Genomic DNA, 16,408 nt, shown 5'->3' on the forward strand with positions numbered 1-16,408 from the left:
CAGAAGGAAATACATGAACCTGACTCATGGCAAATATAAGTACAATACATATATTTAGAACTTTATATAAATGCATAAAGTGACAAACCATAGCTGGGGTGCCTTAAGTAATAAAAAACATACTTACCAAAAGACACCCATCCACATATAGCAGATAGCCAAACCAGTACTGAAACAGTTATCATTAGAGGTAATGGTAAATTGAGAGTATATCGTCGATCTGAAAAGGGAGGTAGGAGATGAATCTCTACGACCGATAACAGAGAACCTATGAAAAAGACCCCTGTTAGGGAAATCATTGTATTCAATAAGTGATACTCCCTTCACCTCCCTCTGACATTCACTGTACTCTGAGAGGAATTGGGCTTCAACAATGCTGAGAAGCACATATCAACGTAGAAATCTTAGCACAAACTAACTTCACCACCTCCATAGGAGGCAAAGTTTGTAAAACTGAATTGTGGGTGCGGTGAGGGGTGTATTTATAGGCATTTTGAGGTTTGGGAAACTTTGCCCCTCCTGGTAGGATTGTATATCCCATACGTCACTAGCTCATGGACTCTTGCCAATTACATGAAAGAAAAGTACACTAACACCCATAAATTACCTATTAACCCCTAAACCGAGGCCCTCCCGCATCGCAAACTCTATAATAAAAATTTTAACCCCTAATCTGCCGCTTCGGACACCGCCGCCACCTACGTTATATTTATGAACCCCTAATCTGCCGCCCCCAATGTCGCCGCAACCTACCTACACTTTTTAACCCCTAATCTGCCACCCCCAACGTCGCCGCCACTATAATAAACATATTAACCCCGAAACTGCTGCACTCCCGCTTCGCAAACATTAGTTAATTATTATTAACCCCTAATCTGCCGCACCCAACGTCGCCGCCACTATATTAAAGTTATTAACCCCTAAACCTAAGTCTAACCCTAAACCTAACACCCACTAACTTAAATATAATTTAAATAAATCTATTTAATAACTATTCTACCTAGTTAAAATAAATACAAACTTGCCTGTAAAATAGAAATAAACCCTAAGCTAGCTACAATGTAACTATTAGTTATTAGGAATAATTTAGTTAATGATAGTAATATTTATTTATATTTATTGTAATTATATTTAAGTTAGGGGGTGTTAGGGTTAGGGGTTAATAACTTTAATATAGTGGCGGCGACGTTGGGAGCGACAGATTAGGGGTTAATAAATGTAGGTAGGTTGCAGCGACATTGGGGGCTTCAGATTAGGGGTTAATATAATGTAGGTGTCGGCGATGTTGGGGGCAGCAGATTAGGGGTTCATAACTATAATGTAGGTGGCAGCGGTGTCCGGAGCGGCAGATTAGGGGTTAATAATATAATGTAGGTGTCGGCGATGTCGGGCGGCAGATTAGGGGTTAATAAGTGTAAGTTTAGGGGTGTTTAGACTCGGGGTTCATGTTAGGGTGTTAGGTGTAAACATAACTTTTATTTCCCCATAGGAATCAATGGGGCTGCGTTAGTGAGTTTTACGCTGATTTTTTGAAGGTGTTAGACTTTTTTTAAGCCAGCTCTCCCCGTTGATTCCTATGGGGAAATCGTGCACGAGCACGTATGACCAGCTCACCGCTGACTTAAGCAGCGCTGGTATTGGAGTGCGGTAATGAGCAAAATTTTGCTCAACGCTCACTTCTTGTCTTTTAACGACGGGTTTCTGAAAACTCGTAATACCAGCGCTGCATGTAAGTGATCGGTGAGGGAAAACTGCTCGTTAGCACCGCACAGCAACTAACGCAAAACTCGTAATCTAGGTGAAAGTATTTTACTCATATTTATATATATATATATATATATATATATATATATATATATATATATATATATATATATATATATATATATATATATATATAAAATGTAAAATCAAGTTTTATTATTAAAAAAAAGTTTTAACAGTGATTTAAAGAGATAGGGCATATGAACAGTGCTGGACTGGGAAAGGTGTATATGTGTGTGTATATGTATATATATATATATATATATATATATATATATATATATATATATATATATATATATATATATATTTGTATGTATATGTGTATGTATCTGTGTATACATATGTATGTAAGTCTATATATTTATGTGTGCAGTGTTTTTAACTTTAATACAAAGCCACAGTTTAAAAGTAAGAGAAGAATGCCAATATTTGACCTTCGGCTTAGTCCACCTTCAGCTTGGCGCACCATTGGCTAAGTGCTCGAGCGATAATTAACATGAGTTTCCAGCGAGCTCATATAAAAGTCTATTATGTGAGAGATTTAGAGCACCCGCACTATCTGACATGCAGGTATTAGCAAGAACTAGACTTTTGCTCAAGTGCTAATAAATTACTTTCAACTAGCAATATGGGCGCACAAATAAAAGCGCTACTGATTGCGTTCAATGTTAGTGCACAGTAGTGCTAATAATCTGAGCCACAGTGTGTCTTTACTATTCTGCAGGTGAAAATTTGCCAAAATAAATACAGAGCTCTTTTTCATTTGCATTTAGCTGTTTTATTTACAAAAACAATATCTAAAAGAAATTGTAATAATAGTGGAATTATAGATAATTCACAAAGTCAAGAGATTACTGTCCCAGGAGGCCTTTCACCAGAGGGGGCAGCTGCAATAGCTCCTGGGGAAAGCAGACTTTGTAAAAAAAAAACACTGGCCAAGTTTCATCCCCATGGAATGTCAGCAAAATAACTGAGAAGGGAGTGAAACCTTCTATGAGTGGGTTATATGAGAAATCAATGATAAGTGATTCTTTTAAAAAGATAAATGCTCTTATTGCACTGTTGCTTGCAAAAAGCTGTGTGTTTAACCCCTGCAAAACCGCAGTGCTCCAAATTAGAAAAGTGAACCCCTGAATTCACTTTTTTTGTTGTTGTTTGTCTTGTTCAGAAGAATTGCCTGGTATTTCGGTGCTGGACTGTCATTGGGCAGGATCAGACTGATATGCTACAGGATATTTTTTCTCTTTGAAAAGGCATAGTGTGCATAAAGAGACTGCACCCTGAGTGGCACTGGCCTTGTAGACAAGCACACAAGTTTTTCTAGCAATTGTTCTGTCTCAGTGAGTGCGTCTCTCTATTTTCTTGTTTTTATGTAAATTGCTTTTAGGTCTCCCTAAGAGTAAAAGGGGGAAACCAGATATGGACTCCTTGCACACATGCCCTAGAGATATGCAACTGCACCTCACTGACGAGGCCCAAGAGAGGCCGAAACGTACGTCTGGGGTTTGTTGTTTGTCTTGTTCAGTGAGAAATTGCCTGGTATTTCGGTGCTGGGCTGTCATTGGGCAGGATCAGACTGATATGCTACAGGATATTTTTTCTCTGTGAAAAGGCATAGTGTGCATAAAGAGACTGCAGCCTGAGTGGCACTGGCCTTGTGGACAAGCACACAAGTTTTTCTAGCTATTGTTCTGTCTCAGTGAGTGCGTCTCTCTATTTTCTTGTTCCCCTGAATTCACTGCCATCCCTTCTATGGCTTTACTAGAACAAAGTAATCACTGCGTGTGCGTGTTTTTTCTCTCCGTTTATGTTAAATCTGATCCTAGTTTCCTCCAGTCTCATTCTCTCTCAGTTATTAATAAATATTACATTATAAGATTGTTAATGCATAGTAACAATTACCATTTCATACCTGGGACACTACTGTTTTAAATAAACATAAGTTAATTGTGAACACTATTATTATCACTTGCTACAATATTCTTAATATGTTAAATATTTGTATTTCCAATGATTATTTTTGTTACCTACATCCACTGTGTAATTGCCATTTGGTCTTTCTACAATTACCAATTTACTTGTTTACTTAGTGATATTAAAAAGAGGATTCCAGAAAGAATATTTGTTTTTTTAAATGAAACTTGTCACATTTAATTTCATGGTGTGGACCAGTGTGGAAAAATTGCTGTTAAAATAGGGGAAAATTAAAATAAGTTTGTTTATGCCATATTCTAACACAGAGAATTTATGTCTTCAGTATATTGGGGCAATTTAAAATTATATACAGTATGTGATTTTTGTATTCCTCCATTTTTTTCAATTATTACGTGATGATAGTCTGTTGAAACATGCACAGATAATAAAAAATAGCAACAAAATGTTAAGATCCCATTGATACACTATCAATATAACATGTTAAATTTGAAGAAAAAGTGGAAATCTAAATAACTAATTTATATTAAAAAAAATCCACAAAAAAAGACTACTTTGGAGAAGAACAAGAGCTTAAACAAGCTCTGAGTAGTGGTTACGTATCATGCACTACCTTGCCTGTCAATCAAGCTAGTGCACTAGAGATTACTTAGCAGCTACGTAAGCTCTAATATTAGTACCTAAGGCACTGATCTAGTGTACAAAATGCTAAAGCAGTTTACATTTTTTGCAATAGTATATAGGGGCTGTGTATACCACTATGTAGTTGACTGATGTCCTTTTAACATATAGCCAAGTAAGAACCTGTTTGGAGAATGGAAGAAGAAAGTGGGAAATGACTCTGAGGCATATATGTATAACGGATATATGTAGACATTTTCATTCTAAAAAAAAGCCTGGTTTTCTTGTAAGATTAAACCTGTTTTTGTTTTTTAACACCCTATGATAGAGAAATATTAATAATGGTGGGTGACTACAGAGCTGAAACATATGAACCCAAGGATGGAAGAAAGCTGCTTCTATGGTCTGAGCAAACATGATCTGACAGACAACTTTACCAAATGAAGCATTCGCTAACACAAACCCATTGTACTAGTAGAACATATTGAAAGTATGCAGAGAAGACCATGTGGCTGGCCACCTTGCATAACTGTTTCACAAAGGCTTCAAAGTCAGAAGCACTATAAAACAAACCCGAACAGCTAAAGAAAGTTTGAAAATGTTCTGGCTATTTTTTCTGACACTAATGGTGAACAAAAAAAAAAACAGAAAAGAGATTATAATTTTCTGGTAGTTTCTAGAGCTTAAAAACATTCTAAAACCAATTACTTTGTCTATATGGGCCTTTTTGTTAGCCTCTATGATTTTGACAGAATGGAAACACTAACGCCTAGATTTAGAGTTTTGTCGGTAAGGACCCGCGTAGCTAACGCATGCTTTTTTCTGGCCGCACCTTTTAAATACCGCTGGTATTTAGAGTTAACAGAATGGCAGGGTTTTCAGTGCGTTAGGCTCCAAAAAGGGAGCGTAGAGCATAATTTAACGCCACTGCAACTCTCGATACCAGCGGTGCTTACGGACGCGGCCAGCCTCAAAAACGTGCTCGTGCACAATTCCCCCATAGGAAACAATGGGGCTGTTTGAGCTGAAAAAAAACCTTACACCTGCAAAAAAGCAGCGTTCAGCTCCTAACGCAGCCCCATTGTTTCCTATGGGGAAACACTTCCTACGTCTGCACCTAACACCCTAACATGTACCCCGAGTCTAAACACCCCTAACCTTACACTTATTAACCCCTATTCTGCCGCCCCCGCTATCGCTGACCCCTGCATATTTTTTTTAACCCCTAATCTGCCGCTCCGTAAACCGCCGCTACTTACACTATCCCTATGTACCCCTAATCTGCTGCCCCTAACACCGCCGACCCCTATATTAAATTTATTAACCCCCAATCTGCCGCCCCCAACGTCGCCTCCACCTAACTACACTTAATAACCCCTAATCTGCCGACCGGACCTGAGCGCTACTATAATAAATGTATTAACCCCTAATCCACCTCACTCCCGCCTCAATAACCCTATAAGAAATAGTATTAACCCCTAATCTGCCCTCCCTAACATTGCCGACACCTAACTTCAAGTATTAACCCCTAATCTGCAGATCGGAGCTCACCGCTACTCTAATAAATTTTTTAACCCCTAAAGCGAATTCTAACCCTAACCCTAACACCCCCCTAAGTTAAATATAATTTTATTCTAACAAAATAAATTAACTCTTATTAAATAACTTATTCATATTTAAAGCTAAATACTTACCTGTAAAATAAACCCTAATATAGCTACAATATAAATTATAATTATATTTTAGCTATTTTAGGATTAATATTTATTTTACAGGCAACTTTGTAATTATTTTAACCAGGTACAATAGCTATTAAATAGTTAATAACTATTTAATAGTTACCTAGTTAAAATAATTACAAAATTACCTGTAATATAAATCCTAACCTAAGTTACAATTAAACCTAACACTACACTATCAATAAATTAATTAAATAAAATACCTACAATTATCTACAATTAAACCTAACACTACACTATCAATAAATAAATTAAATACAATTCCTACAAATAAATACAATTAAATAAACTAACTAAAGTACAAAAAATAAAAAAGAACTAAGTTACAAAAAATAAAAAAATATTTACAAACATTAGAAAAAATTACAACAATTTTAAACTAATTACACCTACTCTAAGCCCCCTAATAAAATAACAAAGACCCCCAAAATAAAAAAATGCCCTACCCTATTCTAAATTACAAAAGTTCAAAGCTCTTTTACCTTACCAGCCCTGAACAGGGCCCTTTGCGGGGCATGCCCCAAGAAATTCAGCTCTTTTGCCTGTAAAAAAACACATACAATACCCCCCCCCAACATTACAACCCACCACCCACATACCCCTAATCTAACCCAAACCCCCCTTAAATAAACCTAACACTAAGCCCCTGAAGATCTTCCTACCTTATCTTCACCTCAACGGGTATCACCGATCGGTCCTGGCTCCAAAATCTTCATCCAACCCAAGCGGGGGCTGGCGATCCATCATCCGGCGGCTGAAGAGGTCCAGAAGAGGCTCCAAAGTCTTCATCCTATCCGGGAAGAAGAGGCGATCCGGACCGGCAACCATCTTGATCCAAGCGGCATCTTCTATCTTCATCCGATGACGACTGGCTCCATCTTGAAGACCTCCAGCGCGGATCCGTCCTCTTCTTCCGACGACTTCCCGACGAATGACGGTTCCTTTAAGGGACGTCATCCAAGATGGCATCCCTCGAATTCCGATTGGCTGATAGGATTCTATCAGCCAATCGGAATTAAGGTAGGAAAATTCTGATTGGCTGATGGAATCAGCCAATCAGAATCAAGTTCAATCCGATTGGCTGATCCAATCAGCCAATCAGATTGAGCTCGCATTCTATTGGCTGTTCTATTGGCATTCTATGTATTATAGGGTTAGTGAGGCAGGAGTGAGGCGGATTAGGGGTTAATAACTTTATTATAGTAGCGGTGAGATCCGCTCGGCAGATTAGGGGTTAATAAGTGTAGGCAGGTGGAGGCGACGTTGAGGGGGGCAGATTAGGGGTTAATAAATATAATATAGGGGTCGGCGGTGTTAGGGGCAGCAGATTAGGGGTACATAGCTATAATGTAGGTGTCGGCGCTTTGCGGTCGGCAAATTAGGGGTTAATTATTGTAGGTAGCTGGCGGCGACGTTGTGGGGGGCAGATTAGGGCTTAATAAATATAATATAGGGGTCGGCGGTGTTAGGGGCAGCAGATTAGGGGTACATAAGGATAACGTAGGTGGCGGTCGGCAGATTAGGGGTTAAAAAAAATTAATCGAGTGTCGGCGATGTGGGGGGACCTCAGTTTAGGGGTACATAGGTAGTTTATGGGTGTTAGTGTACTTTAGAGCACAGTAGTTAAGAGCTTTATAAACCGGCGTTAGCCCAGAAAGCTCTTAACTACTGACTTTTTTCTGCGGCTGGAGTTTTGTTGTTAGATTTCTAACGCTCACTTCAGCCACGACTCTAAATACCGGAGTTAGAAAGATCCCACTGAAAAGATAGGATACGCAATTGACGTAAGGGGATCTGCGGTATGGAAAAGTCGCAGCTGGAAAGTGAGCGACTGGATGTTCCTTTCCTGACTGACTCCAAATACCGGCGGTAGCCTAAAACCAGCGTTAGGAGCCTCTAACGCTGGTTTTCACGGCTACCGCCAAACTCTAAATCTAGGCCATAATATTCTAAGAAGAACCCACATTTGGCAGAAAGGGGGGGGGGGGGAGTATTGAAAGTCACCTTAAGAGAGAAAATAAGATATGGAGGAGCCTAAAGATGAGCAGATGACTGGTTGTGATGTAAAGATTAATCCGCAGAACCAACATTAGAACACACAGAAGAAATTACAAATGTAATCCAGACCAAGTTTACAGGACCCTTTAACCTTGAGGAACAAATACTCAGTAACCAAGCTTTCAGTAAAAACACTTTTAGCTCTTGGTAAAGGAATGGATCCTGAGATGGAAAACTGAGAAAACAGAATTTATGCTTACCTGATAAATTACTTTCTCTTACGGTGTATTCAGTCCACGGATTCATCCTTACTTGTGGGATATTCTCAATCCCTACAGGAAGTGGCAAAGAGAGCACACAGCAAAGCTGTCCATATAGCTCCCCTCAGGCTCCGCCCCCCAGTCATTCGACCGACGGTTAGGAGAAAAAGGAGAACCATAGGGTGCAGTGGTGACTGTAGTTATTATAAATTAAATTTGAACCTGACTTAAATGTCAGGGCGGGCCGTGGACTGAATACACCGTAAGAGAAAGTAATTTATCAGGTAAGCATACATTCTGTTTTCTCTTAATTGGTGTATTCAGTCCACGGATTCATCCTTACTTGTGGGATACCAATACCAAAGCAATAGGACACGGATGAAGGGAGGGAACAAGTCAGGTAACCTAAACGGAAGGCACCACTGCTTGCAAAACCTTTCTCCCAAAAATAGCCTCCGAAGAAGCAAAAGTATTGAATTTGTAAAATTTGGCAAATGTATGCAGTGAGACCAAGTCGCTGCCTTACAAATCTGTTCAACAGAAGCCTCATTCTTGAAAGCCCATGTGGAAGCCACAGCTCTAGTGGAATGAGCTGTAATTCGTTCAGGAGGCTGCTGTCCCGCAGTCTCATAAGCCAAACGGATGATGCTTTTCAGCCAAAAGGAAAGAGAGGTAGCAGACGCTTTCCTACCTCTCCTCTTACCAGAATAGACAACAAACAAGGATGATGTTTGTCTGAAATCTTTAGTTGCTTTTAAATAGAATTTTAAAGCACGAACCACGTCAAGATTGTGTAAAAGTCGGTCCTTCTTAGAAACTGGATTAGGACACAGAGAAGGAACAATGATTTCCTGGTTAATATTCTTATTAGAAACCACTTTTGGAAGGAAACCTGGTTAGGTGCGCAAAACAACCTTATCTGCATGGAACACCAGATAGGGTGAATTACACTGCAAAGCAGACAATTCAGAAACTCTTCGAGCAGAAGAAATGGCTACTAAAAACAAAACTTTCCAAGATAAAAACTTAATATCTATGGAATGCAAAGGTTCAAACGGAACCCCTTGAAGAACTGAAAGAACTAAATTTAGACTCCATAGAGGAGCCACAGGCTTGTAAACAGGCTTGATTCTGACTAGGGCCTGTGCAAACACCTGAACGTCTGGTACAGCAGCCAGACGCTTATGTAACAGAATAGACAGAGCAGATATCTGTCCCTTTAAGGAACTAGTTGACAGACCCTTCTCCAATCCTTCTTGGAGAAAAAGACCATATCCTTGGAATCCTAATCTTACTCCACAAGTAACCCTTGGATTCCCACCAACAAAGATATTTCCGCCATATCTTATGGTAAATTTTCCTGGTGACAGGCTTTCTGGCCTGTATCAGAGTGTCTATAACTGATTCAGAGAAACTAGATTTGGATGCTTGAAAGGACCTTGAATTAGAAGATCCTGCCTCGATGGCAGTTTCCATGGTGGGACCGATGACATGTCCACTAGGTCTGCATACCAAGTCCTGCGTGGCCACGCAGGCACTATCAGAATTACCAAAGCCTTCTCCTGTTTGATTCTGGCTACTAGCCGAAGGAGAAGAGGAAACGGTGGAAAGACATAAGCTAGACTGAACGACCAAGGCGCTATTAATGCATCCATCAATGCTGCCTTGGGATCCCCGGATCTGGATCCGTAAAGGGGAAGTTTGGTGTTCTGACGGGACGCCATCAGATCCAATTCTGGAATGCCCCATAGCTGAGTTAGCTGAGCAAAAACCTCCGGGTGGAGTTCCCACTCCCCCGGATGGAAAGTCTGACGACTTAGAAAATCCGCCTCCCAGTTATCTACCCCTGGGATGTGAATTGCAGAAAGATGGCAGGAGTGATCCTCCGCCCATTTGATGATCTTGGATACTTCCTTCATCGCTAGGGAACTTTTTTGTTCCTCCGTGATGATTGATGTACGCTACAGTCGTGATGTTGTCCGACTGAAATCTGATGAATTTGGCCTCCGCTAGTTGAGGCCACACCTGGAGCGTATTGAATATCGCTCTCAACTCCAAAATGTTTATCGGAAGAAGAGATTCTTCCCGAGACCATAGTCCCTTAGCCTTCAGGGAGTTCCAGACCGCACCCCAGCCTAACAGACTGGCCTCGGTCGTGACAATGATCCACTCCGGTCTGCGGAAACTCATTCCCTGATACAGGTGATCTTGAGACAACCACCAGAGAAGAGAGTCTCTGGTTTTCTGGTCCATTTGTACTTGAGGAGACAAATCTGCGTAATCTCCATTCCACTGTTTGAGCATGCACAGCTGCAGTGGTCTGAGATGAATTCGGGCAAAAGGGACTACGTCCATTGCCGCAACCATTAAACCAATTACTTCCATGCACTGAGCCACGGAAGGCCGAGGAATGGAATGAAGAACTTGGCAAGTATTCAGCAGTCTTGACTTCCTGACCTCTGTGGGCCTTGGCTTTGTGAAAGGACGACGCCTGTATTAATATGTCATCTAGGTAAGGTGCTACTGCAATGCCCCGCGGTCTTAGTACCGCTAGAAGGGACCCTAGCTGTTTGCCCAGGAAGGCGAACCTTAGGAACTGATGGTGATCTTTGTGGATAGGAATATGTAGATACGCATCCTTTATATCCACGGTAGTCATATATTGACCCTCCTGGGTCATCGGCAAGATTGTCCGAATGGTTTCCATCTTTGAGGAATTTGTTTAGAATTTTTAAATCCAGGATTGGCATGAAAATTCCCTCCTTTTTGGGAACTACAAACAGGTTTGAGTAAAAGCCCAGACCTTGTTCTACAATTGGAACTGGGTGTATCACTCCCATGTTTAGCAGATCTTCTACACAGCGTAAGAACTCCTGTTTCTTTATTTGGTCTGAAGACGAATAAGAAATGTGGAACCTTCCCCTTGGGGGAGAATCCTTGAATTCTAGAAGGTACCCCTGAGCAACTATTTCTAATGCCCAGGGATCTGGAACATCTCTTGCCCAAACCTGAGCGAAGAGATAAAGTCTGCCCCCTACTCGATCCGATCCCGGATCGGGGGCTACCCCTTCATGCTGTCCTGGTAGCAGGAGCAAGCTTCTTGGCCTGTTTGCTCTTATTCCAGCCCTGCAGGGGTTTCCAAGTTGCTTTGGGCTGGGAAGCTTTATCTTGCTTTGCGGCAGCAGAGGTTGTGGCAGGTACGCTCCTGAAGTTGCGAAAGGAGCAAAAATTAGCCTTGTTTTTGGCCTTAAATGGCCTATCTTGTGGCAGGGCATGGCCCTTGCCCCCAGTGATATCTGAAATAATTTCTTTCGGCTCTGGGCCAAATAGAGCTTTCCCCTTGAAGGGAATATTTAACAGTTTCGTTTTGGACGACACATCAGCCGACCACGATTTGAGCCAAAGCGCTCTTCGCGACATGATGGCAAAACCTGAGTTTTTTCGCCGCTAGCTTAGCTAATTGGAGAGCGGCATCAGTGATAAAAGAATTAGCCAGCTTTAGAGCATGAATTCTATCCATGACCTCATCATATGAAGTCTCCCTCTGGAGCAACTCCTCCAGGGCCTCGAACCAAAAAGCCGCTGCAGTAGTTACCGGAATAATGCAGGCAATTGGTTGAAGAAGAAAACCTTGCTGAACAAAATTTTTCTTCAGCAAACCTTCCAATTTTTTATCCATAGGATCTTTGAAAGAACAACTGTCCTCCATTGGTATAGTTGTACGCTTAGCAAGTGTTGAAACAGCCCCTCTACCTTGGGGACCGTCTGCCACGCGTCCCGCCTGGGGTCATTTATGGGGAACAGTTTCTTAAGGATAGGTGGGGGAACAAAGGGTACACCTGGTCTCTCCCACTCCTTAGTCACAATATCCGCCACCCTCTTAGGGATCGGAAATGCTTCAGTGTATACAGGGACCTCTAAAAACCTGTCCATTTTACACAATTTTTCAGGGACCACCATGGGGTCACAATCATCCAGCGTAGCTAAAACCTCCTTGAGCAGGACGTGGAGGTGTTCCAGCTTAAATTTAAACGCTAAGGAATCTGACTCTGCCTGCTGAAAAACTTTTCCTGTGTCAGAAATTCCTCCCTCAGACAGACCGTCCCTCACTGCTACTTCTGAGTTTTGTGAGGGTACTACAGATAAATTATCCAAAGCTTCAGATTGCTCATCCTCTTTATTTAAAACTGAGCTATCGCGCTTTTTTGGAAAAATAGGCAGTTTGGATAAAAATGCTGCAAGGGAATTATCCATTACTGCTGCTAATTGTTGTAAAGTAATAGAGGCCAATGCACTAGAGGTACTAGGCAACGCTTGCGCGGGCGTAACTGGTGTCGACACATGGGTAGAGGAAGGAGGACTATCCTCATTACCTTCCGTCAAAGAATCATCTTGGGCTACATTTTTAAGTGTCAATGCATGGTCATTAAAATGTTTAGATACCTTAGCACACTTTAAACACAAATGCAATGGGGGTACCGCCATGGCTTTTAAACACATAGAACAAGGTCTATCAGCAGGCTCAGACATGTTAGACAGACTTAGATAGCACTCAAATACAGAAAAATACACTTTTTGAAAAAACGTTACTGTGCCTTTAAATAATAAAAAGCATACACTTTTTTACCAAATCTCCAAAAAACATCCATATGATCCTAATGCTTTGAAAAGATTGCACACCAAGTTTCAAGCCAATTAACCCCTTATTGCCCAAACCAGAGCAAATTGAAGCTGGCCACCAGTTTAACACACTACCTTCCTTGGGGATTAGTTGTGGAACAAAAATAAGCCTCCCTGTAGTCCTCCTGCAGTCTCTGGACTCTACATGTGAAGCTGCATGAAGCTATCTTGTAAAAGAACTGCGCAACTGAGGCGCGAAAATTAGGCCCTCTCCCTCTTCACTCCGGAGTTGTGAGGCCTTCCTAAGCCAAAATAGGTGTCTAAAATTATGCCAGGCGTATAAAACCCCTAAAAAGTGTTCCAAACATGATAAACATTTGTGCAAACATCAGATTATATTAAAAAATAATCGATTTTACCCATAACAGTGTCCACCAGTGATTTAAGCCCTGTAAACTAAGCCATCCTTCTATACTGAGTCTCAGAAAATGGCTTACCTTTCCACATGGGGATTTCTATCAGTCTTCTAGCATTACCAGGTCTTGTTAGAAAAAAATGACTGAGCATACCTTAAGCAGTTAAGCCTGCAAACTGTTCCCCCCAACTGAAGTTCTCTGGTATAACAGTCCTGCGTGGGAACAGCAATGGATTTTAGTTACTGGTGCTAAAATCATATTCCTCTCAGCAGAAATCTTCATCACTGTTCTGCCTCAGAGTAAATAGTACAAACCGGCACTATTTTAAAATAACAAACTCTTGATTGAAGAAATAAAACTACAAATCTAACACCACATACTCTTTACCACCCCCGTGGAGATGCTACTTGTTAGAGCGGCAAAGAGAATGACTGGGGGGGCGGAGCCTGAGGGGAGCTATATGGACAGCTTTGCGGTGTGCTCTCTTTGCCACTTCCTGTAGGGATTGAGAATATCCCACAAGTAAGGATGAATCCGTGGACTGAATACACCAAGTAAGAGAAAGAGCCAATAATTATGCCCTAAATGAAGAACATATCTGAGAACTAAGTTCTCTTGGGCAAAGTGCCACAAAAAATACCCTCTGTTTGTCATTCTTGATATGCTGAATGACTTGTGGGAGAAAATATTTGGATAAAAGATGCCGTGGTGAACCTCCACTAAATAAACATTTTGTTTTCAACAACTGCATCATGCCTCCTTCTTCTAGAGAAATATTCAGCAACCATGATTTCTTCCCTTTTTGCCATGAGATTTATCTGCAGAATTTCCATTATCAAATTACCAAGAAAATACAATGCAGAATGATATATTTCTGCCTAACAGAAATACCTTAAAGTGATGGTAAACTGTGTTGCTTTGCTCATTTTTAAATTATAGAATGACTTATGTTAAACATATATAGCACAATACTTATTGTATATCTTGTTTCTAATTTATTCAATAGCACAAATAGTTTTTATTTACTTCTAATGAGCATCCGACCCTCTCCCCCATGAGACTCTTTTTTAATTTATTAAGACTTTGCTCCATGTTACCCAATGATAATCCTAGCCACACAGCTCGCCGTTTTCTATGTGGCAGCGGTAAATAAAAAGTGATCAGCTGCACTTACGTTGTAGCGCCGTAGTGGGGTGTTATTGCTAAAAGATGTCATTTTAACATGTATCACAGTATACAATAGTTTTCCTTAATTTGCATTAAAGCAATTGGCAAAATTTAATGAAAAGTCATACACATAAATTACCTGATAACATGTTGTGCACTGGGGTTGCAATATTAATATCTTGCAGGTGCTCAAACGTTTCTGTGTGAAAGAGACGTAATGTTGACCCAGATGTAAAAGCGATCCAAATGCCAACTCCCGCAACTGCCATGTGAGAAATCACCATCCCTTCCTCTTGATGGGCCTCAAACTGGTGCTGCCAAGTACAGATAAAACATGTTTACTGAAAACACTTTACAACATAAACACTTGGTTTCAGGCGGACATTTCTTCTTGCTATCTTTCAGATGTTGTATATCACATTTTTATAAATGAAGGGCAATAATTTAGTTTTATTTAAAAAGTGGGATATTTATACACATTTAAAGGGACCTTGAAGAAGGAAAGGCAATCACTCCATTTTGCAACACCACGCCATACCCTGTGTACAACGCTTGATTGCAGACAATTTCCGCCTACAATAAGACAATGACCCAAAACACAGCAAAACTATGCAAGAACTCTTTAGGGGGCTGAGATCGCTCAGGCCGGACAGATAGCTCAGCATGATAATGCACTGTGGCTGAGCTCTGTAGGGTTGCAGGTTCGATCCTCGGCGAGGTCCACTGAGCCTTTCATCCTTCTGAAGTCGATAAAATGAGCAGCACCTTGAGACCCTTACGGGTGATTAGCCGCGCTTTACAAGTACCTACCACACCTACCTAAAATAGTGTGTATAAAAGAGCCTATATGTGCCTTTCCTAATTGTCAACTATAATCAAAAGATGGTAACTGCAATAATAAATAAATATGTATATATATTTATTTATAGATTAATCTCCCAGTAAAATGTTCACTATTATGTGCCCACCACGAAAGTACTTATGTGTGACATGAATATTCATGCAAAAAGAAGATAATCCGGATTACCATAAAGTGTGCTTTTACTGAATTAATTTGTGTTTTATTACAGTATTTCCACATAGCAATTCTCATACACATACAGGCCTGTAAATCTCCTAAAATTTGTTATTTTGTTTTAAAAAAGTCATCATTATAAATGGTTGAAATTGAATTTAAATATTTAAAATAATAAATACCTCATGTGCTATTGCTCTATTCCAACACATTTTTTTAATGGACAGTAAAGCATTTTTTATAAGCAAAATACCTGTATACCAAAAACATATTTTAAAAACATTAAAGGGACAGCAAACTGTATAATTCCATCCCTTTTAATGTGTATTGTAAGGATGAATGAACAATAAGTGTTTTTATGAAAATGAATGGAAATACATTACACAGGACGCAAAGGTAAAAATGCAAAATAATAATACATTTGTTTGTCAGCACTACACATCTTATTGCAATACACATGTAACACTATGTAGATATTACTGATTTAATCACCATCATTTGTTTATGTTTAATTACCTCTATAGAGTGAGTTTCTGTACCAACTATAAATATCTGTCCTCCTGATGCAGCCCAAATAGTTCCTTCCATCACCAGAAGACTTCGAACAGGTAAAACTGCTAATTCTATTAGCTTTGGAGCATTTATATTCCACATTCCATCTGAGAGTAACAGATAAATAATACAAAAAGAAAAGAGCTCATAAGGGTGTATATGCATCAAGTTTGTAACTACTTGTCTAAAGCAAAACTACATTTCACATGGGTAATGCATTTCAAATGGCATTAAACACTTTGAGGGTGTAGTATAAAATGTTTCCTATTTCCTATAATTTAAAGGGACAGTGTACACCACGTTTCATATAACTGCACATAA

General features: G+C 40.1%; 1 protein-coding gene across 3 annotated transcripts in view; it reads right to left on the minus strand.

Moving 5' to 3' along the window:
• The window catches only part of ARHGEF10 (Rho guanine nucleotide exchange factor 10), a 595,236-nt gene that overhangs the window by 54,185 nt on the left and 524,643 nt on the right, over positions 1–16,408 (minus strand). For all 3 annotated transcript variants that reach the window (XM_053710365.1, XM_053710363.1, XM_053710364.1), the window contains 2 exons: positions 16,052–16,194; positions 14,660–14,834 (listed from right to left, as the gene is read on the minus strand). In XM_053710365.1, the coding sequence (XP_053566340.1) occupies positions 14,660–14,834; positions 16,052–16,194 (318 nt within the window). The remainder of the gene's footprint in view (positions 1–14,659; positions 14,835–16,051; positions 16,195–16,408) is intronic.

Source organism: Bombina bombina, chromosome 4 (assembly GCF_027579735.1).
Source record: "Bombina bombina isolate aBomBom1 chromosome 4, aBomBom1.pri, whole genome shotgun sequence".
Lineage (NCBI taxonomy): Eukaryota > Metazoa > Chordata > Amphibia > Anura > Bombinatoridae > Bombina > Bombina bombina.